The sequence below is a fragment of the Penaeus vannamei genome, chromosome 10, assembly GCF_042767895.1.
Source record: "Penaeus vannamei isolate JL-2024 chromosome 10, ASM4276789v1, whole genome shotgun sequence".
Taxonomy (NCBI): domain Eukaryota; kingdom Metazoa; phylum Arthropoda; class Malacostraca; order Decapoda; family Penaeidae; genus Penaeus; species Penaeus vannamei.
This window is the reverse complement of record NC_091558.1, coordinates 46914216-46938500: the sequence shown is the minus strand read 5'-3', so window position 1 is coordinate 46938500 and position 24285 is coordinate 46914216. Positions and strand designations below refer to the sequence as shown.

Below are 24285 nucleotides of genomic sequence, written 5' to 3'. Positions count from 1 at the left end.
ATGTACTTCAAAACAGGTTCCCAGCTGCACATCTCTTAAACCAAAGAACCTAAAACAATAAAGGTTTAACTTGTTTTTTTTTCCAGCACATTATTTAGAGAACGTAATGATACCCAACTTGAAACAGCATCCTTTTAACTAAAAATACAGGTAAAAGTTAAGTGGTAGATTCTCCATCCTAATCTGTAATATACATTTTCCAAAGATATCTGTATATGTGATATACATAAATATTAACTTTTACTGCCAACCCTAACCAAAAAATATATAAAAGCTATATCCTCCAGACAGTATACATACCCTATAAATGGCCGTTAAACTTTATTGACTTGTGAATGCAAATCACACGAAAATGCTTTCCTCATTGTGCACAAAAAGACAGGACAAAGAAGTTATTTACAAGGAGACCGTTGGCACAAAAGTCCTGGTAGTCATCTTACCTTGTTTCCTAATGAATTCTGAGTTAAAATATTTAGCTTTCTTGGTCCTTTTTCCTATTACCCCTACGTATCTCGGTACTGTTTTTAGGACTCTATGAACTCATCAAAGTGCAATAAAGATATCACTATACAATCAATTCTGTTGTATTAGGTAAATGAATAAGCTTGGGTAAGTAAGGATGAGGGGGCTGTCGTAATCAATGACAGTATATTGTAAATGCCATTCCCCATTTACTTTCCTTCCTTTTATGTTCCTTTCTATTTCTCCTAGTTTATTTCTGCAATGCCACACATTACATTTTAACTTTTACAGGAAAAGTCTATAATGGCTCTTAATATTCTAAAATTGTTGGCAAAATTTACACTGGAGATATATTACTTAGAGGCAATAACATTTTCAGTAAAAATAGTCCAAGAAATTCTGTTTTAACACTGCAGAAGTATAAAATACAATCCCATAAGCATGCAGATGTTTGGACTCTAAACTCCAGTGACCACTTGATCTGAAAATCAAGTGATCCTCGATTCCTGAATTCCAGCAGCATTCCACTGGGTAACTCTTTCAGTTTTTACACCTGATCCCAAGGTGCTCACCTGAGTCTCGCCTCTCAAAAAATACTAATGCTAGTATTGTTTGGAAAGTTTCTTTCAGTTACACCCTTCCAAATGAATGCATCCTGGTTTTGTTCCCGTGTCTTTTCTATGTGTGAAGGAACTCAGTAAGGATAACCTGAGAACTCTGGTAAAGCATTGCATGCAAACCTCCCTGTCACAATCACCACCTTTCCCCAATTCCCTTGGTAGCCCCTAGTTTCTCAGAACCAATCATAGAGGCGACTCGCAGTCCTGCCTCTTTTCTATCTGCTAATGAAGCTCTACTCTCTTTCTCAATAACTACAAAGCAACCCTCTTCCAGCAGTAGTCTAACACTAACACCAACAATACACGTGGAACTCACCCGAATCCGATTCGCTGTCAGACGAGCCACTCCCCGCTGTGTCGGACTGCTCCATTCTGGGCTCCTCCTTCACTGTATCATCGACTTCTTTTCTTCTCTTCTTCTTCTTCTTTCTATCTTCATCTGACTTTCTCTCATTGGAGCCTTTCCTCTCATCATGGCTGATAACAGTGTCTTCGTACTCACCATCCTCCTCTTCTTCGCTGAGGACAGTCACCTCATCTATCCCATCTGTTAAAGACATATATATGTGAACTCTCAAATAATGTATAGGAAATCTTGATTCTCTTATTTCTGTTATAAGAATATCAAACCTTAGAATGTGGAATTAACAAAAAACAAATAATGTTTTCATTGAATGTGTGTGTGAATTTTTGAGGCCCTGCTTGCAAGCAAATATTTTTTTTTAATTAGTAACAATCTATGTACAATGGCAAATCTTTAAAGAAATCACATTTTTTTCAACTGTAAAAATCATTTGTCTCCTACATATACAATTGGTTCTCTTGGTGTTTTTAAACAGTTAAAAGACTTTTCTTTCAACTATATGTTTAGGGAGACATAGAAAAAAACTGACTCAAAATTTCCTGAAACCAATGAATGGTTTCAGGAAATGGCTTCATTTCACAATATTCTAAGTGTGATTTTTGGATTCCTAAGCTTTAAAAGGTGCAGGATACAAATTTTCATTTGCATAGGAAGTATAAAATTATTATTATTATTATTATTTTTTTTTTTTTTTGATTCGTTTTTTATTTTTCGTTTTTTTTTTCTTCTTTTTTTTTTTTTCATACTGTTTTCAATGGGGTTAACAAATATCCAAAATATCAAGGACATTTTCCATGGTGGGTTACAAAATTGATAAGATTTTGCATCACAAGTATATCTACACAAGACAACCTACCCTATCGATAACAGGTATGTATGCGTATGCACATATGTCATTTTCACTCTAAATCATATTTGGAACTTCCTTCCAAACCAAAGAATACGAAATGCTAACCTGCAACCGCATAGTGATCCTGGTGATGGTATTTGCGCTTTTTATGCATCTCCATGGGAGAGTGTGGTCGCGAGTGCCTGTACTGTATGTCCCCACGGTGCCTTACCATTTGCTGCTCTTCCCTTCTCTCTTCTTCTCTTCTCTGCCTGCGGGACTCTGCCTCACGTTGCGACAACTCTTTCTGCTTTTCTGTGTGAAAAAGAATGGCACTCTTAAATATCTGTCAAAGTCCAAAAAATTATTTCAAATAAATCACAATGCTAATCGGTAACATGTCAACAAATTGAAATAACTACATAGCATAAAAAATAATAATCAATTATTACTACTACTACTACTACTACTACTACTACTACTACTACTACTACTACTACTACTACTACTACTACTACTACTACTACTACTACTACTACTACTACAACTACAACTACAACTACAACTACAACTACAACTACAACTACAACTACAACTACAACTACAACTACAACTACAACTACAATTACAATTACAATTACAATTACAATTACAATTACAATTACAATTACAATTACAATTACAATTACAACTGCAACTGCAACTGCAACTGCAACTGCAACTGCAACTGCAACTGCAACTGCAACTACTACTGCTACAACTACAAACACAGCTGCCACTACTACTTCTATTTCTACTTCTAATAATAAAGAATTTGTCATCCAGCAAGTAGTTTTAAAATCCCAAATATTCAGAAAATATATCTATTCATATATCTAAAAATTCAATAATCAACCCCCAAGCAGGCGGCCATAGCAGGTACGTACATGTCATTGCCCATTGTAGGAGTTGAATATAGTAATTGTTTTTACATACTGATGGCTCCACAAGTACTGTCACCAATGAACCAATTACGTGAACTACCTGTCTCACTTGTTTACCCTTTTCCTTGATTTTTGATAAATAGTTTCTAGTATCTAATAAAGCTGTTATTAATATCAGTAACAATATAGTAATTATAATGTTTATAACAAAAACAAGTGTCAATATTGATAGCTTAAGTAAAAAAAAAGTTTTCACACTTTTTCAACGAAAAGTTATGTCGCAAGATCTACTAATTGACTCCTTTGTGGCTAAGCATTGGCAGAGCCATCTATATGCAGAAACATTTAACCAAGCATTGCCAAAGTGAACGCACCATTTTCCCATCGACATTGGGTTAAGTTACATGAATATTGTTTGCGAAGTAACTGTGTCTTTACATAAAAAACATAAAATAACACATATTCAAGCGTAGGATGTGATCCTATAAGACACAACGGAGTGAAATCTTACAGCCGTTTCCTTTACCCACAATCAAAAGAGTGCACATGCAGTTGAAACTCACTCAATATCTGTCATCACTTCCTAAGGCATATAGATCAATCAATAAATAAATATATTCAAGACCTCTTATGGCACCAGATATGTTAACAAGGGTCTATATTTCCCAATACGGCAAAGGACATAGAAAAAGCAATATGGAAAGCTAAGTTATCACAGACACACACAAATGTTTGGTATAGGATCAATTGTTTTCAGCTCCCACACCATCAAATCAAGTAGGCTACAAATATGATTTAAAAAAGAAGGTAAAAAACTGGAAAGCAACACATGAAAAGAGACAGACAGAGACAGAGGGACACACTAAGAAATCTGTGCTTTATATCAAACAGATATCACACATCTATACATATGCATTATTTCTTTTATTTTTCTTCTCCCTGAAACAATGTTAAACATAATCCAACTTTTATCATGTTGCTTCTCAAAATAAACCACATCCTATGGATCCTTAAAATGTTAAAGTAATAAATATACATATATCATATATATACAAATATATATACATATACATATATATATACATATGATATATAGACAGATAGACAGATAGATATATAGATAGATAGATAGACAGACAGACAGACAGACAGACAGACAGACAGACAGACAGACAGACAGACAGACAGACAGACAGACAGACAGACTGACAGACAGACTGACAGACAGACAGATATAGACATACTTATATATACGTATATATATGCGCAGATATGTACATGTATAAATACAAATATATATATATATATATATATATATATATATATATATATATATATATATACTATGTAAAAATATATATATATTAACCCCTTGGATCCGGGTATAATGGTTCCATAAGTTGCCAGCATCCCATGCCTCTTATAACAGGCATGGCCTACACAGGACAATCCACAATCATTATTCATTCCTAATACCCCTCATGCCTACATTATAAACTCCTCTCAGTATCTACAGCATTTAAAGACCGCAATCAGAACGCTCTGGTTATCCAGCGGCGTGCCCCAAAAGGCGGCGCTGGTCTATCCCTGCCCCACTCTGAGAGCTGTACTCCCCATTCCTGCCGACTACGCAACTAATAAAAAAGGGCAGTAATGAAAGCCACATATATCTCACATGGATACATTTTCAATCACCTGCTCACATTCTTCGCTACGCCCCTTCCAGCCGTCCTGTTATCAGTCTCCAAGACATATTGAGGTGGACATACAGATACGTAAATGTATAAATATCTATCACACGTATTTATCAAATACACATATCTGATGTTTATATCGTAATTATGTCCTAGGCAACTTTTAAATCTATACCCATATCATATGTATATTGTATATGTATCAAATATGTATCATACCCAAGTAACATAAATATAACTTCTTACACACATTTGTCCACATATACATTTCAACACATATGTCACAGACTGATATCCCTGAGAAGCACCGAGAAAGAAACAGAGAAACAGATCTCTTCAAAATAAGGAATGCATACCATTTTGAAAACAGGCATGAGCTTGGGAAATTGTGTTGTGTGTCAGCCAGTTGTCAGCACCATAACCAACACTATGGCCTTTGTTATACCTGCTACTCCCTGTCATTCAAATACAAGAAAGGAAACTTTCTATAAGTGGAGTAACAGTCAGTCACATCAATGTAAACTTAACATGCAACTTACTTGTACTTGTGAATATGCCTAGTAATTGAAGGGTTTAAATCTTAGAAAAGTTTTTTAAATCCGTTTTAGGAGAAAGGAAAACCTAAATCTTGCTCTCAAGCAATTACAGTCTTCTTTTTCTAACTTGTTTTTCTATTATGAATTTCAGCATTTTGAAAAGCAATAATTCATTAAACTAAATAGTTTCAACAAAGCTGCCACTTAAAACAAAGTTGGATGGACAAGCAAAAACAAACTTATATAATAGCTAGCGCATACTTTTCTTACGTGATCTGTTGCTAGGAAATATTTTGCCATAACAAGTAGCAGTCCTTACAACCTTTCTGTTTTGCTACTCACAACACATCTACCTATACATCCACCAAAATCAATACACATCAAGACAAAGCAAGTTTACTTACAATGCACAATTGTATGGAATAAAATGTACACACACCTGCCACTAGGAACCTTTCCATTCTTCGTTCTCGTTCTGCTCTTTCCCTTGGCGAGAGTTGGACCATCATGCGATCTTCTCTTCGATGATGCACATAGGCAGGATGCTCGCTGGCACCCATTCCCCCACTTCCCATTCCTCCTCGACTGGAATGTTCACGATGGTAATCGAGATGTTCGTACTGGTCCTTCTCATCAATGTAGTATTCAATGTCTCGTCCTCTGTCTCTTCGTCGTTCCTGCGAACATTATTGAGGCCATGATCACTGGTATGATACAGCAGCTGTGTGCACTTACCTAGAGCTCTAAAGGAAAAGTAAAAAATCTACATAGCCTAAGAACTTTCTTATTAGGATGACCGTCCCAGTTCATGAAAGTTTAGCAAGAATATAAAACATTGTACAATTCAAGATATATGAAAGAGGTATCAACACCCTCTTAAAAACTGAAGTAAAACAAGTTAGCTGATAAAGTAAGAAAAAAAAAATTGTATGTTTCCACATGCAAATAAAAACTTTACAGTTCCAGAAGCAAGTGACAAAGTTCCTAATTTGTGATAACCTTCAGCACTATAGAGTATTACTTCTCTTCCATGCACCTCAGTAATCACCATTAAATTCCTTACCATTTCTCTGTCAACCATCTTCCTCCCCTTGTCCAACTTCGCTCGGAGATCAACCACTGGCCTCTCGTGCTTGCTACTTCTGTCCTTGTGCTTACGACCATCACGGTTCTCCCTCCTTTCACCTCCATCACCGCGATCCCTAGGGATTCAAAAGGATATCAACAATCAACACATACATAAAGCTAAACTATAAAACTATAGACCATAAGTCATACAACCTAAAAAGGCATAGTAACTATTTCTCTACATTTGTGAACATGATCATGCAGTACCTGTGTCGTCGATGCTCTCGTCTGCGCTCCTCGTGGCTCCGATGTTCGCGGCTTCTGTGGCGGTCTTTGTGGCGCTCTCCCTTGTGACGGTGGCGATCCCTCTTCTCGCGCTTTTCTCGTTTCTCCCGTCGCTGGACAACCGCTTGAGGAGGCTTGATATCCAGGCTGTCTCCTTGGTCACCATCGTAGGATGACATACTGTAGATAAATAAAGAAGGCTTGAAATGAACTGCCCTGAATCACTCAAATATTTTTTATACACTCATACTCAGATGTGCAAATGAATTAATAGGAACAGCCAAAGGGATAAGATTTTTTTCTTGTCAGCACAATTTTCACTATTCGGTCATATCTTAATTTGGAGGGCTCACAGAAACATGCAATCTTTAGCACATGCATATATAGCCAATTTTAAACTCATGAAAGCTTTACTAAATGAATTTAGCTTTGACTGGCGCTCATACCCTCCTAAGACTGAGTTCGCACTTCACAGGGTATCATTTGCCTCAAATAAGTGTTTAACCCTTTGAGTACCAAAGTCAGTCTTCAGAGGGGTTGGTAATGGGAGCCCTTTCTCCACATAAAAAAAAAAAGGGGGGATATAACTATTTAGTTGTGCATATAGTATTCCAGACAGGAGTAAACTGTAAGTACATCATGTAGTTCAAATTTCTACCTCACATCAGGCATGAATCATACATAGTCTCTTCACTCCCCTACCCAGAACTCTGATTTCCCACTTACCCCCAATCTTGCTGGATCGAGAGGATAGAGGCTCCTAACTCAGAAATCATAGATTTGCCCTAATTCTTAACATCTGATCGTAATTTTGTAGAACAAATCCACAATCAGAAAGTCATTTTCTAAAACGCATTCTCATTATAAAATCTGTCAAATTCGATATCACTGGATTCCTTATAAAAGTTGCCATGAGTGAGCATGCTCTTCAGGCACTGTCAGATGGGAGAGTTGATGGGGGGCTCTGCCCCCCAATACCTCCAGAAACATTGTTTCTAACTTGGTGTGCACGGCAAGATAAAGCTTAAACTCGGGAGCACCAAGTGGACTTAGGTTACAAATTAACATTCATGTCTCCAGATTATTTCTTGTGCCAACATCTGCAACTTTTAGTAATCTACAAAAATACTGTCTTCAAATTTTACAGTGTACATGCTGTAATGATTAATTGAATTGTGCATTACATTTTTTCCACTGTTATTTGATTGTGCCCCCCAAAGCATTAAATGGGGGGGGGGGGGTCAGAGAAGAGTGCCCGAATTTTTGTTAGTCGCTCATCATGTTCACATTGTGAAGATAAGTACAACATTGACTACAGAACTTATTGCTGCATTATTTCAATTAGTTCATGTATTACTAAACACTTTTGAAAATTATTATTCTGTAATCATCAATGCCTCCTTCTCAATATTCATACAATTATTTAAAGTAATCATTTAATAATATTACACTTTTGATATTTTTAACTGGTATTTATATAATTCTTTACTATAAAAATCTGGAAACAACAAAAAATCAAACAAAAACCTCTGGTCGCTCGCTGTTCATTGCCTGTAGTTCACTGCTCACAGCTTTAAAACTTTGATGAAAAACTATTACTGTTGCTAGCGCCATAAATGTCCATTGCTCACGGGTCGTAGCCCATACAACGAGTCCACAAAATCAAAACATTTTCCAAACAGACAGCAGGAGAGAGGATACAACTGCCATGCAGGAGCAACGTTGCCAATGGAGTATAACCTACATATTTGCATTATAGAATAAGGAGAATCCAAAGAAGAGTAAAAAGAATGCCAAAATCATCACGACCCATTATGCGGACATATTAGATAGAAATCGTCAGAAACAATAACCATTACTTACACTTATTTCCTGAACCAGTTGCTAGCATTGGAAATCTATGAGCAATTCACTCTTATTACACTGTGAATGACTGGAGAAAAATAAAAATTACAATGTATGGCTTTGCAATAAAAGAATAAAAGAGAATTACCCCAATATCAGCTCTTCTCCGGTATGGGCACCAGAGGGCTGGGGGTCTCTCTCTCGGACAAGGACTATATACCCCAGACTGTAGTTTGGTCTGCGCAAAAATTACTTGGTCAAATTCTGTCCGCGCAAATGCAGTTCTCGGGTAACTTTCCGTGCATGCTTAGTTATTTAATAAATCATCTTGTGCGCATAAAATTCTTTTGACCTTTCCGTGCACTTGTTTCATCATTCGTCTCCGCAAATGTAAACAAAATGATGTTTTCCGCACATGAAAAAATGTAATATTCCTCCATGCAAGAAAAATACTCTACAGTCTGGTATGTACCCCAAGAGACGGCTCTCAATTGCAACCAATTCACATCAAGAGCCACAAGAAAAACCACGTTTCGAGAAAAAAAAAAACACAGGCTACGATCCAAATGTTCAAAGGACGAAATACATCACACATAAAACCATAACACTCCATTAATAAAAAATAAAAATAAAATACCTGAATTCATCTTCCTCGACTTCGTGATCATCGTTAGACGCGTGAATGTGGTGCCTTCCTTCATCAATTATCTCCCCGTCTTCTTCGTGACTATCCATCTTTCTCGCTTTTGCTCGAGGAAATAAGCTTAAACTATGAAAAGTCTTTCTAATTTAGTTTTTCTTGCTTATCTTGAAAGAGATGCGGTTGTTGTTTACTTCCTTTAAACGTTGTTTAGCCTTCACTAGGTACGGGTTACAAAGCGGATATTGTTACTTATTATATTTCGAATAGATTGGTCTATTGCTGCTCTAATATACCTACCACTATCAAGAAAATAGTAAAAATTTTAATTTATATTAAAATTTAGGAAAAATATTCCTAATATAGCGTTGCTAATATAAAATAAATCATCATTACTAGAGACGTAAATAAAACAAAAACAAGACATTCTGGATGCGTCTTATAATACTTATTTATCTTGTTATTATTTCGTGGTATCAGAAGCTGTAGATACTGCTTAGGTGATAATATATTTCATTATTATTCATATACCGATTATTTTCTTACTCCTCACGCAGTATATCACTTTGTACTCCTAAGCTATATGGCTTAGGTACTGAATGAATCTTATATGATTTTTTATTATTGTTATCATTATCTTTATTATCATCATTATTGTAATTATTATCAGCATCATCATCATCACTTGTCGGAATCATCCTAATATAATCTTTATCATCATCACCGTCATTATTCTCGTGTTCCTATAATAACAATTATCATCATATCAATATCATCATTAACATCATTAGTACTGTTGTTATTATCATTATTATCATTATCATCATTACTATCATTTCCAATATCATCATTACTATTATTATCATCATCATCATTACTATCATTATAACTATCATAATTATCATAATCATTATCATTATTGCAATCATATTTAGCCTTCGTTTCGTATTGCCACGACGAAGGGGGGAGGTCGAGAAGGAAGATTAGAGCGAAAGGGGAGAGGAAGGAGGAGAAGAAAAGGGACGAAAAGAAGAAAGAGGGAAAGGGAGAAAAGGGGAGGAAGGAGGAGAAGGGGGAGGGAACGGAGACTTTTATGTAAATATATATACATACATACATATATATATATATATATATATATATATATATATATATATATATATATATATATATATATATATATATATATATATATATATATATATATATATATATATATATATATATATATATATATATATATATATATTTCTCTCTCTTTCTCTCTCTCTCTCTTGCTCTTTATTTATATATATATATATATATATATATATATATATATATGTTTGTATGTATGTATGTATATACACACAAACACACACACACACACACACACACACACACACACACACACACACACACACACACACACACACACACACACACACACATATATATATATATATATATATATATATATGTGTGTGTGTGTGTGTGTGTGTGTGTGTGTGTGTGTGTGTGTGTGTGTGTGTGTGTGTGTGTGTTTATGTTTGTATGTATATATGTTTATGCATATAACTTTGCTTTGTGAATATATTTCGCTGTTTATGTCGGCAAACAAATACACGTGCATTGCCGTGCTTGTCGTGGCAGGAGGCGTGGGACGGCCGCAGGGTGTCCGGCGGAGAACCACTTTGCCAGGCGCTGCAGGAAGGAAATTAAACTAAAACCATGAAATAAAGTTCTTTTTATTTACCTTTCTTTCATATTATAAATATCGCCTTAGCATTTACAGAAGAATACAGTAATATAATGCCAATTACATTCCCGACATGTGAGTATCACAGGTGTAGATAAACAACCTTCCACAATTCACTTACAATCCTTTCACAACCCGAGTTGCCACCTATTCACTTTCAACTGAAAAGCGCGCCCTCGTCAGCGACATCTTTTCGCGTTCTTTTGTCACCTTAACCGTCTGTCGTCATCTTCCGTAACTTCCGGCCGCCCTTCGCACCATCGTCATGACCCTCCTCCATTCTTCCCCGAGCGTCGCAGTTCCGGCGTCGTCTTCTGCGTCGCGGTGCCCTTCGTGAGCCGCGTGCCGCCGCCTCCGCCTCCTGAAGCCGAGACTGGGGTCCAGGAACACCGCCGGGATGGCCGTGGCCAAGAGGCTCACGAGCGCCAGCAGCCACATCCCCGCCTGGAAGTTGGTGTTCTCGTCTCCCACGTCGAGGCCCAGGATGCGTCCCTCGGCCACGGCGCCCTCGGGAGGAGTGTCTTCGCCGCAAACTCCATTCGCGAAGCTGACGGCGATTATTAATATCCAGACGGAGGGCTGAAAACGCCTTCGGGTTCTGCGGACGCTTCGAAACGGTCTCAGCCGCGAGTCGGACATGATGCCACGAACTCAGTCGACGAAAGCAAGAATCGCCACAGCTTGGTTTCTAAAGGCACTTCGACCCGAGTTCCAGTCACGAGCGAGCAGCAGTCGCAACTGACGGGGTCCGCCTGAGGAAGGAGACCTGCGCGGCCGCCGAATTACGCGTTCTCACTGCGCGCGCTCCTGGCGACCGACACGCCCCCCTCCTCCTCCTCCCGACCCTCACTTTCGCTCCGACGCCGCCGAGAGGGCACAGGCCTATCGACGGCGCACGGATAAGCCCGATGCCAAGGTCAAGTCCCTCGTATTTATCCTTCAGAGTAGAAGAAGTTGGACGACGGTGGAAGGCGAAGGTGGAGGACGGTGGAAGGCGAAGCTGGACGACTCTGGAAGGCGAAGGTGGACGACGGTGGACAAGTGAAAACAGGAAACATGTTCTCCATGTAATTGCAAATATGTATACAAAAATAAATGGAACTATGATGAGCATGTCACTGGCACGTACTCGTAACACCAAGCTAGAGGGTCACAACGGTGTTTTGCGCGAGTTCCTTTCCAGAGGTCACGCTGTATGACCTCCTCGAACGTTACTCGCGAATTTTTCCTCTTTACACCGAAGAGGAAAAAAACAAATAATATCCCTTTTCCTAAAGAGAAATTGGAGAGTCCGAAAAGCCAGCATAGTGCTCCCTTATAACCGGCTAAGCGGTGAATGTGAGTCAGTGTGTCGGAATCCCCACACGGGAGGGGTGAAGGGGGGGGGGGAGGTGGCGGTAACATAGCACACACAGAGGCAGTCGGGCGTGCACCGTTACTTCCAGCGCCTCCGACTTCTCTTCTCCAACTGGCCCACTTTGCATTTATCGCCTCTCTCTCTCTCTCTCTCTCTCTCTCTCTCTCTCTCTCTCTCTCTCTCTCTCTCTCTCTCTCTCTCTCTCTCTCTCTCTCTCTCTCTCTCTCTCTTCGATGTGTATATATATATATATATAAATATATATATATATATATATATATATATATATATATATATATATATATATATATATACATATATGTGTGTGTATGCGTGTGTGTGTGTGTGTGTGTGCATTTGTGTGTTTGTGTGTGTGCGTGTGTGTGCTTGTATGTGTGTGTATTTGTGTATGCGTGTGCGTGTATGTGTGTATGCGCGTGTGTGTGTATGTGTGTGCTTATATGTATGTGTGTGTTCTGTTTCTGTTTTATATGAAAATCCAAACTGTTGTCTACCAGCACTGTATAAAAAAAAAAGTCCCGATTCCCACGACCTGTCATAAACAAAGGCCCGATCTCACTGCCTGGCATAGCGTGCTGTGCCACACCAAATAAGGATACACTCACCAGGCCGCTCATCTATTTTTATTCGCATTATCTATAATGTTTGTTAATGATATTCATCTATTTTATTTGCATTATATATATTATAAGATAATATGATATGATATATAATATAATAAGCCGCTCATCTATTTTTATTTGCATTATCTATAGTATTTTTTTAATGATATTCATCTATTTTATTTCCATTATCTATATTATGATATAATATGATATATAATATAATAATTTGCATTATCTATAAAAGGACAATAATAATTTTCCTGCTTCTTCTTCAACTTTTGTTCATAGTTCCAAATGCCTTGATTCAGAAGTTGTCAAACAATAATCATTTCCCTGCTTCTTCTTCAGCTTTTGTTCATAGTTCCAAATGCCTTGATCCAGAAGAAGGTCAAAAAGTCAAAGTCAAAAAGTCAAAAAAAAAAAAAGTCAAAAAAAAGTCAAAAAGTCAAAGTCAAAAAGTCAAAAAAAAAAAGTAAAAAAAAAAGTCAAAACGTCGAGAACCACACTCCCAGGTCATCGCCGAGCCACTTCTGCGGCGAGGGGCGTCGAGGTCGAACTGTCAAAGGGTTGAGGGCGAGGGAAGGAGGTCGAGAAGGGCGGTTGAGGTTCGCCGCTAATCGTTTTTTTTTTCTTTTTCTTTTTTATTGTTGCCTTCGACCCGCGGGCAAGAGACGGTAGTGCAAGGGCGTAGGGAGGGAGAGAGAGAGAGAGAGAGAGAGAGAGAGAGAGAGAGAGAGAGAGAGAGAGAGAGAGAGAGAGAGAGAGAATGAGAGTGACAGAGAGAAAGAGAGTTAGAATGAAAGAGAGAGAGAGAGCGAGAGCGAGAAAGAAAAAGAAAGAGAGAAAAATAAACATAAACAAATAGTCCGAAAGCAAGAGAAAATAGCCCAAAACAAAAAGAAAGAAAAGAAAAAAAAACGAAAATCGCACAAGTACAAAAAGACGACAAAATGAAGCAACAGAGAGCATGTCCGTTAACCAGCCAGCCGCGGGAAAAAAAATAACGGTTAAGTCCACGCCCGCGCGAATGAGACTGGGCGGGCCTGGGCTACCTCTATGGGCGTAGCATATGGGTCAGTGTGACTCTAATTCTTCCAGAACGATTTCGCTTTTTCGATTTTTCAACGCTCTATTTCGTGCTCTCTCCCCTGTGTTCCTTCATCTGTCTGTATTAGTTGTATTACCTATGAAACTCCTTATTTATATATATATGTATATATATATATATATATATATATATATATATATGTATATATATAATATATATATGTTCGAAAATATGTAGAGGGAGTGACAGAGGTAGTACTTATATATCACACATATATGTGTATGTGTGTGTGTTCATGCAGCCATACATACACATACCTGCACACACACACACACACACACACACACACATATATATATATATATATATATATATATATATATATATATATATATATAAGCATATATTTATTTATTTGTATTTTCACACATGCGCACACACACACATGAATATATATGTGTGTGTGTGTTCGTCTGGATATTATGTATATAATTTTTGATGTATATCCATATTCATATCTATACATACATACACACACACACACACACACACACACACAAACACACACACACACACGCACACACATACACAAACACACACACACACACACACACACACACACACACACACATACATATATATATATATATATATATATATATATATATATATATATATATATATATATGTAAAGACAAACCCACACACACATCTACAGTATTCGCGTACTGTTTGTGTATAATTCCCCTTTAGAAACAACAAAAACGAAACAAAACAATAACAAAAAAAAATCACCCATCTAAATCTCACACAGAAAAACACAGAATAAATTCCCATAAATCACATCAACATTTATAATTGTTGATCGCTCGCCGAATCCTGCCACCAGGTGACGCCGACGACCCGCCAGTCCCTCAGTCGGCGTCCAGCCTTGGTAGTGAGAGGAGGGGTCCCGTAGCATGTGGGATCTCGCCCCGAAGTTGGAATGAAGATTCTTATAATACTGGTACGGCAGAAAAAAGAAAGTGTCTGGTGGCTTATTCGAGATAATTACTGTTGTTTATTGGACGTTGGAGTGTGTAGTGTATCTGATACTAGATTGAAAGTGTTATTTTTGGTTATTTGTGTGTTTTGGCTATTTATCGAAAACAGCGATTATGATGATTATATAATTACGATGATATTGATTGTTGTGATTGTGTTACTGCTGTTCCTGTTGTTGCGAACATTGTTGCAAATAATAATAAAAGGGAGCTCCTGCAATGATGCAATATATGCTAAATTCATGACTATCACTATTATTTATATTTGTGTCACTGTGAATCATGAACATTACTACAATCAAAATTATGATAATACATCTATACAAATTCATGATTGTGATGATTGTAGACTCGAAATTATGATTTTATCAAAACAATTGACGAGATTAGTAAAAGGTGGTTATAAGTTGAGTTGTTAATACAGATTATAATGATTTGTAATGCTATAATCTTTATGAAAAGGATCTGTATAATTAAATAATGGAACTTTTGATAATAATAATGTTGATAATAATGGTAGTGCGTAATGATGATGATGATAATGATCAGTAGTAGCAGCAGCGTTAAGCAAAAATGATGATAATAATATTGATAATAGAATAATGACAGTAATAACGATTTGACAGTAAGAGTAATAGTAGAAGTAGTAGTAATAGCAATATTTATAAAAATCATATCAATAATAATAATAATCGTCATTGTTATATTGAATATTATTGTTGTTGTTAGTATAGGAAATAATTACTTATTTTTTACAGTCATCACCATCATTAATGCTGATTATTACAACTGCTACTACTACTTTTTGCTCTTTTTCATTTTTCATGACATTGACTATAATAATGAGAGCAACAAGTGTAATATGGAGAAACATATTGATAACATGGTTAACAATAATGATTCTAATCCTCCAAACTATGTTCCTGTTTGTATTTTTTTTAGATCTACAGCGCAATAAAAAAAAATCACCCCAATAAACAATAAAAATTTCATCCTTCTCGCACTCTGAATATCATTACAAACACCAACATCTTCGGCAGGTTGTGGCGGCGGCGGCGGCAACGTCCGGGGATATCTGGGCTACAGGATCACATGCCGCAGCCGCTTCAGGATTTCGGCCTCGTCATAGCCAGGAAGAAGGAGCGCCGAAGGATTTTACTTCTGGATCTTTTCTCTTTAAACTGCCTCCTCTCACGATTGAGGAAAAGGCTGGCGAAGGGGCAGAAGGTGCAGGGAAGGAGGAGGAGAAGGTTCTGAGTGTCTTCGTGGCCGCGGAGGAAGGACGTCCGGTTGAAGATGGCGCTGAGGTCGCTCGTGATTCGGAGAGGACTCCCGCCAATCGATTTAACGAAGGCAAGCAGTTCCAAGGACAGGTCAACCGGTTTAGCAGCGGGCGCCCGGGTGGGAATGCCCCCGTGACCAGCGTCGTGGGCAGTGACCCCCTCGCTGCCGTGTCCATGATCCAGAGTTACGTGGACGAAGTGATCTCCAAGCCGGCAGGGGAACGGCCGGGTTACATCATGATCAACTCGCGCAACCCGGCCATCATCAACCAGCTCGTAGAAGCCTTGACCCAGCGCTTCGGCCCTTCGTCGGTCCACCAGGACGCGCAGACGATTCAGAACATCGTGGGAAATTCAGCAGGTTTAGGAAGCTCGGGGACACAGGCCACGCCTTCCAGCGGGAACCAGGGCGCGATGCCAGTGTTCCCTTTCAGCAACCGGTTCGAGAAAACATCTGACGGAGTTGCAGAGGCTGGGAACGACCTGTCCGAAGTTGAATACATCCGACAGCAACTGGCGTCCATTGCAGACCTATCCATTTCCACGGGGGTCCTGGTTAACGACACCATGGAAACACAAGTGGGACAGGGCGATGGCAAGATTAGGCCCTCAACTCCTGAAACTCCGGTAATAGTACTGAATCATTCAAATAGCAGTGAAACTTCCCCGCAACCGGATATTCAGAATACAATATTATCTGAAACTAACGATACAGAATATACAAAGCCACAAAGCCCAAGTGAAGAGACAAAACCTATTGAAGAAGTGGATAAGATTCTAGCAAACTATCTTCGTGAAACTGTCTCCGTTAACCAGTCTCATGGCGCTGAACAAAATGATTCAGACTTCCCATCCAATGAACTACATCACACAAGCTCCCCAGATTTCACGGGAACGACTCCAGAGGAAAACACAACGCCTCGTGAGAATCCAAACAACTATAATACTTCTCTCAAATACTTTACTTCAGAAGCTACGAAAACAGTGCCTACAGTGCCTACTTTGCACCATAAGCCCGAAACCAGTGAGCAAGGCGACCTGTCGGAAAATGAAGTCCTTACAACTGGCTATGAGGATTACTATGAATACATCGACGGCGAGTTGGTCCTCAGTCCGTCCAAGTTCATGCGTCGAGGGGGACCTTTCAACCCAGGCGAGAATAAGAATTTTAGTGACAACTCTGATGCCGGAAATGTCAGTGATAGTGACGAGACTATAGTAGGTGATGGTGTCAAGGCAGATTTATCAGGATTTGAGGATAGATATGATGGAAATGAAGTACAACAGTATTACGAGTGGACCACGAATCACACGGAATCGCAGGTCTACCCACTCGGCGAGTTACGGGACCAGGCAGATCCCCTTTCTGGCCTAGGTGTAGCTCCCGTTAATCCGCAAGTTATGGAAGTGTTAAAAGGCATGGAGGAGGGAGACCTAGAGACGCTAGGCTTGAGGGAGAAACTGGAGATGATCCCAGTGCTGGAGGAAACTTCTGGAAACACCCAGACGAAGATCCCAACGCTCGAGCAGCTTCCGCCACAAGTCCTGGACCATCTCTTCACCATGAACGAACAAGACCTGCAGACCCTCAACTTACTTGACGACTTAAGGCAGTTACACCACACCCAAAATGAATCGGAGACATGGCACCGCAACAATACTGTTCACGCCAATGAAGTGCAGACGAACAAAAGATTATCCCCAATCCCGGGTGCTTCTGCCAGCGACCACGAGGAGAGACAGCAGCACCGGCCCAATTTCAGTGCTGCCAACTTCCGCCAGAGTGATGCTCCTGTGCAGAACATCCCGCCACACTTCTTCCCGAATCGGCCCTCTCCCGCGCAGCACCAGCAGCACCCAGCCCCCGCCCCGCAGCTCTCTCCCGAACAGCAGCAGATCATCTCTCGCCTTCCCGCAGGCATGCAGGACGTCGTGTCGTCCATCGTGATGGCCGTTCAAGCCCCGACGGCCTCCGCTGCCACCACCCAGACGCCGCCCTTCCTCCCGCTCCCGTACCCATACCCGTACCCACCCTACCCTTACTATCCTCCTCCTAACCTCCATCATCAAGCGCCTGCGACGCAACAGCCGAATGCCCACCTCCATGGCAATGACGTTAGCCAGGTGCACCATAGTGGGCATGGTGCCCACTCTCATCATGCGCATGGAAGTCACTCTGGGCATGATGCTCATGGCAGTCACGGCAGTCACAGCAATCACGGAGGCCATGGCAGCCATACTGGGCATGGGGCCCATGACAGTCACAGTAATCATGAAAACCATGGCAGTCATGCTGGACATGGTGCCCATGGCAGTCACGATGCTCATGAAAGCCATGGTAGTCACACTGGACATGGCGCTCATGGTAATAATAACCATGGAGGACACGGCGGCCACTCCGGCCACGACATTCCCACTGGCCAGACCAACGACAGGACCGCCGAGGCACCCGGCGGCGGCAGCAACACCAGTCTTCTCGCTCAGAGAACCCAGCTTCTCGCGACCTCTCGTCCGGGAAGCGGGACGCCGCGACCGGCAGTTGTGTCTGCGCCCGTTTTCTCCGGAACTTCAGCCACAGAAAACGTAGGAGGGGAGACTTCTCCAAATTCTTCCGTCCTCGCGTCCAGAGTGGGGGAGTTGGATTCGTCGGGGATTCGGGACAACGACAACAGCGGCCATGGAACTGTGGGTCTTCTGTGCCGCAACGAAGGCACGAGCGGCTTCTGTGAAAACCGGCTGAGTGTCGGCGGCGTACCGAACCGGCCGGATCGGAACCAGGGGCTGCTGCAACTTCGGCAGGATCCAGCGCAGATGGGAAACGGCAGACCCTCCGGCGGTGGAATCGTCAACTACCGACCGCCCCAGCAGAGCAACATGCAGATGGGCGGGCCTGTCATCAACGTTGTTCTGCCGGAGGCACAGCAACCGCCGGTTCCTGTGGAGGAAGAGATCGGGCCCCTGATCGACGCGGCGCCGCCGGAGCCCGCCAGCGACAGCGCCCCCGAGATGATGGACCGCGAGGAAATGAACTCCCTGCTGCAGTCGCTCTTCTCGTCCCCCACGCTGCTGCTGCTGGGAATCATCTTCGCCACCAGCGCCGCCTACATGGCCATTGCCATGGAGGAGCAGGCGGCGCAGCAGCGCTTCCAGCAGGCGCAGCTGGCGGCGGCTTTCGGAGGACAGCAGCAATTTTTCCAAGGGCGCAGGCGAAGGCATATGCCGGACGTATGGTACCCGAAGGAACCTCGTTTCGAGAAGCAAAACAACAGATGAAATCGACGAACCACTTCATGAATATCACACGCATCAACAAACCAGACTGTATGAAACGGAGGTGTGCGGATGGGTTACCAGGGACTTTGTAACGCGGACCTGATACCGTTGATATTCTCAGCACCGTTGCACGCGAAGGCACAGTTCGTATGAAGCTCAAGGCCGTGTCACACTAGCACCTTTTCCGTCATTTTTTTGACAATTTGAACATAAATACAAACATTCTCGAATATAGCTCTTGATCTGACTATGCTTGGCAGAAAAAAGTTGACGGAAAGGTTGTCAAACGGAAACGATCATTATCGTCTGACTGGAGAATCGACAATTCGCTCAAAAATGGACAAAATTTCAGAAAATTGTAAAAAAAATTGACGAAAAAAGTGCTAGTGTGACGGCACCTTTAGTGGGGAGCATGTGGACTTAAGTCATTGATTTCTCTGAAGCATGCGCATCTGTTCACCTCTCACTCTAAGATACGTAGTTGTTCATTCTACTTCAAATGATTCATCACTAGCAACCGCCAGACCAAGGAACGTTAGTGAGAGATCAGAACCGTGAGGTGAATGCATCTATGTAAGCTACCGTGTATTTAAGTCTCTTTCATACTCATAATATTTATTTTGTCCATATTCTTTCATATTCTTAATATTTATTGTTGTAAAAGACGGAGGAAAAGTTCACCTAATTTCAGCTGGAATACTTTTCCGAATCCATTTCATATATTTGTTATTTCATCTTGTGTAATCTTTTCCTAATATCACCCACATTTGTCCCATTTATCATCAATGTTGGGCATTAAAATAAATGAAATAAAATTGTCTTTTTAATTATTTATTACCTGAAACTGAAGTCTTACCTTTCCTTAGTGTATGAAAAGTAGAACAATAAGTTCTGTAGTAATGATCATTATTCTAATAATAAGGGCAATAAATGATTGTAATTATTTCAATAATAATGATGCTAAAGGTCATGATGACAGTATCAAATAATATAATAATGATAATAATAATATTAATAATGGCTGATACTAAAGCCCCCTAATATAATAAAAATATAACGATATAATGATTATAGCAACAATCGTGATAATGATGATAGTAATAATTAAAGAATGTTAATACTAACAGCATAAAACCGACTTACTATCTCATAAGCCAGCAAAACTGTCGATATTTACTATTCAGTATCGTCAGTTTGACAGACCTACAATACTTTAGTAACCCTTAAAATAGCATATTGAATGGATCCTCTTCTCCCCTTCCATGACACACTTGAAAGACATTTTTCCTGGATCTCTGTCTTATGCTTGGTCCTCTTCCTCTTCAGTATATGTGTGTGTGGGTGGAGGGGGTGTGTGTATGTGTCTGTGTGTGGGGAAAGGTGTGTGCGTGTGTGTGTGTGTGGGGAAAGGTGTGTGTGTGTGTGGGGGGGGGGGGGGGTGTATGTGTCTGTGTGTGGGGAAAGGTGTGTGCGTGTGTGTGTCTGTGTGTGTGTGTGTGTGTGTGTGTGTGTGTGTGTGTGTGTGTGCGTGTGTGTGTGTGTGTGTGTGCGTGTGTTAGGAAGCATATAGAAGTTAACAGGAACATAGCAGGTTTGGCGAGCGCAAAGTGTAGGGGACCAGTCAGATGCTAAGCCCAGGAAGATCACTTCACAGCAATTCTGGCAATCATTCTCATTACTCTTGGATGTATCATGTACAGCTGTTCTACCCTCATTCACATCGTGTCCGTTGCGGTTGCAGAGCTTCTAGAATTAGCGAAGCTCGTCCGCCATATCGAAAACCGCTAAAGTTCTGTGGCGTTAGCGGTAAACAATGACGTCACGTTTGTTGTGGTTGCGATTATGCACATATTTCTGTATTTTGGGCTATTAATGGGGAGTAAAAGAGCAATAGCAGCTGGGAAATACTGTAAAGGGATTTTATGTTTATTTCCTAATTGCCCAAAATAACCCGCTTCGAATTCTGTTGACAAACCTGTGGCTCATTTTTTTGTATTTTTACATTTTTTTATAAACTGAATATAGAAGTTAGCTATTTTGTGTCTCCTCTTCCACTTTCCTTATAGTCTAAAATACAGTAATTGGCTCGTATTTCTTATTTTCCCCCTTTAAAGTGAAAAATAACAAAGAAAGAAGGGTTCAGCGGCATGGAAGAATACCCCTTAAATAAGATTTTAAATTTCAACCCCCCCAAAAACGTGAAAAACAAGGCAAGCGAAATTTAACAACCCTGATTATTTCCACGTAGGTCTCACTGAACAAGGTTCATTAAAAAAAACTTACTTAGACCTGGTCACTAAAAGGATGGAAAAGTAAGAGACCGCGGGTGATTTTATTTATTGGGAGACGAATGAAATAAGCGGTGTATTCCTTCCCCCTTTCTTCATGTAGATCCTCATGTAGGGTAAGTCTTCATATGTAAGCCTTCAGGAAAGAAGACCCCTTATGATCATAAGAGGGAGAGAGAGATAGAGAGAGAAGAGAGGGAGAGAGAGAGAGAGAGAGAGGGGGGGGGGAGAAAGAGAGAGAGTGGGAGGGAGGGAGAGAGAGCGGGAGGGAGAGGGAGAGAGAGCGGGAGGGAGAGAGAGAGAGAGAGAGAGAGAGAGAGAGAGAGAGAGAGAGAGAGAGAGAGAGAGAGAGGGATGGAGAGAGACAGAGACAGAGACAGAGAGCATAGCCAAAAATTATATACTAGGACACAGTCTTCAGGTGGTTCTAGTGGCTATTTTCAGTCAGTCTATCGAAGCAGTTTCGAGACGACACCTAGCCAAATGTCTTGTTCATATTGACTTCGACTGAGGAGGGCGTGTCTATGGCCATGACGTCATAATATCCTCTAATTCATAAGGAAGTCGTGTCTGATATTTTGGAAATTTCCGCTGTAATATATAGTCTGCACAGTTACGAGCCTGGCATATTATTTATGTACATTAGCATTATTATCATTATTATTTTTTTGCAGAATTTGCCCATTTTCATGATATCTGAATCTCAGCCCAATTTAATGTTCCAACACCAAACGACAATAAATATATGAGTAAATGAATAAATATTTGAATAAGTGAATAGATAGATAAATGAAATACTCAAAATGCGACCGCCTTCTTATTGATAAATTGATCATAAAACAAAGGATTTAAAAAATTATTGGGAAACGCAATTCGTTATGCAACGGTTAATGTCTTGGCGTCGTTTTGTTTTGAAATCAAAACAATGAAAAACAATACAGCTGTATTTCTAGATGGTTTTATTAATCATAAATCTTTACTTGTACACAGAGAGAAGTGTGTTTTATTGGATAGCAAACACATTCGAAATAAAGAAAAAAAAGAGAACTGGAGAGAAAATAAGATAAAAAGAATTGAGAGGAAAGAGTGTGGGGAAGAATGAGAATGTGAGAAAATGTAACTAATATAGGAGAGGAGGAGTGAATATGTAAAGAAATGCGAGAATGAGTGAAGAAGACATTTTGCGTGAAATTGTGAGATATAAGAAAGGGCGAGAGAGGGAGAGGGAAGGATAGAGACAGAAACAGACAGAAAAGGAAAGAGACAGAAGATAAAGAGAAAGAAACACGAAGCGAGAGACAGAAAAAGAAAGAGAGAGATGTAGAGACAGAGAGATAACACAAGAGAAACGGAAGCAAAAGGTCAAATGCACTTAATAATAAAACAGAATAAGAAGAGTGAATGCGACAACGGAAAGAGACAAAAAGGAAGGGAATAAAACAAAATAAGAGATAAAAAAAACATGCGAAAACACGTCACGAGAATGAATGACAATGAGAGAGAACTTGGGAAAATACGAGAGATTTTAAACACGTAAGAAAACAAGCGTGAATGAGAAAAATATAAGAGAATAAAAGAGAATGGGAGGATATGCGAGAAAGAGAAGGAATGCAGATAAAGGAAGACCATGATAAGAATTTCAAGCAGAGTTCAATGGTATCTTATCTGCGTTGACCGATACCTGTTGGGATGTGCACTAAGGGGAGGGAGGGAGGGAGAGAGAGAGAGAGAGAGAGAGAGAGAGAGAGAGAGAGAGAGAGAGAGAGAGAGAGAGAGAGAGAGAGAGAGAGAGAGAGAGAGAGAGAGAGAGAGAGAGAGAGAGATAGAGAGAGAGAGAGAGAGAGAGAGAGAGAGAGAGAGAGAGAGAGAGAGAGAGAGAGAGAGAGAGAGAGAGAGAGAGAGAGAGAGAGAGAGAGAGAGAGAGAGAGAGGACAAAGGAGGAAGTGGAGCAGGAGAAATAACGATGATAAAATGATGATAAGGCGGAGGAATAGTAACTGAGGGTGGAGATATATAGGAAAAGGAAGAGGAGAAGGAAGAAGTACGAATTTTCAGTCTAGATGCCATTCCACCATCTCGTATGCCTTGTAAACATAAAATTTTAAAAAGTATTTGGTAGAAGGTCATTGATGTCGGAAAAAAATTATATCAGAATATAAAATGGATACGCTACTTCGTAAATAATAGAAAATGTAGTGTTGAAACAGAGGCAAAATCTACATTAAGAGAAAATCAGGTGCTGATATATTGTACTTGAAGTTAGAACAGTACTTCCAATTACAATTTACCTGATTAATTATGGATTACCTACATCCCTGCAATTAGGCCGGGGTAGAAATAACTAACATAGTAAATAATTCATG

General features: G+C 40.1%; 3 protein-coding genes across 3 annotated transcripts in view; 1 reads left to right on the top strand and 2 right to left on the bottom strand.

The window, feature by feature from the left end:
* The window catches only part of Pitslre (cyclin dependent kinase 11B pitslre), a gene marked incomplete at its 3' end in the record, with an annotated part of 20491 nt that extends 11003 nt beyond the window's left edge, over nucleotides 1-9488 (bottom strand). The window contains 7 exon segments of the mRNA XM_070126781.1: nucleotides 1399-1629; nucleotides 2402-2590; nucleotides 5249-5347; nucleotides 5868-6105; nucleotides 6492-6630; nucleotides 6764-6961; nucleotides 9264-9488. Of these exon segments, the coding sequence (XP_069982882.1) occupies nucleotides 1399-1629; nucleotides 2402-2590; nucleotides 5249-5347; nucleotides 5868-6105; nucleotides 6492-6630; nucleotides 6764-6961; nucleotides 9264-9361 (1192 nt within the window).
* A 1539-nt stretch (nucleotides 9489-11027) lies between these two features.
* Nucleotides 11028-11842, bottom strand: LOC138863060 (uncharacterized). Its single transcript, XM_070126789.1, has one exon. It carries the CDS (start codon nucleotides 11641-11643, stop codon nucleotides 11230-11232), a length of 414 nt encoding a protein of 137 aa, XP_069982890.1. The 5' UTR covers nucleotides 11644-11842; the 3' UTR covers nucleotides 11028-11229.
* Nucleotides 11843-14960: 3118 nt separating this feature from the next.
* On the top strand, nucleotides 14961-20422 carry LOC138863059 (uncharacterized). The gene is made up of 2 exons (XM_070126780.1): nucleotides 14961-15041; nucleotides 16119-20422. Exons 1-2 carry the CDS (start codon nucleotides 15021-15023, stop codon nucleotides 19632-19634), a joined length of 3537 nt encoding a protein of 1178 aa, XP_069982881.1. The 5' UTR covers nucleotides 14961-15020; the 3' UTR covers nucleotides 19635-20422.
* Nucleotides 20423-24285: the final 3863 nt, after the last annotated feature.

Coding starts and splice junctions, on each gene's coding strand:
- LOC138863059 (XM_070126780.1), top strand. CDS start 15,021: ATGAAGATTCTTATAATACTG. Junction 15,042..16,118: donor TGAAGATTCTTATAATACTG/GTACGGCAGAAA, acceptor CATCTTCGGCAG/GTTGTGGCGGCGGCGGCGGC.
- LOC138863060 (XM_070126789.1), bottom strand. CDS start 11,643: ATGTCCGACTCGCGGCTGAGACCGTTTCGAAGCGTCCGCAGAACCCGA.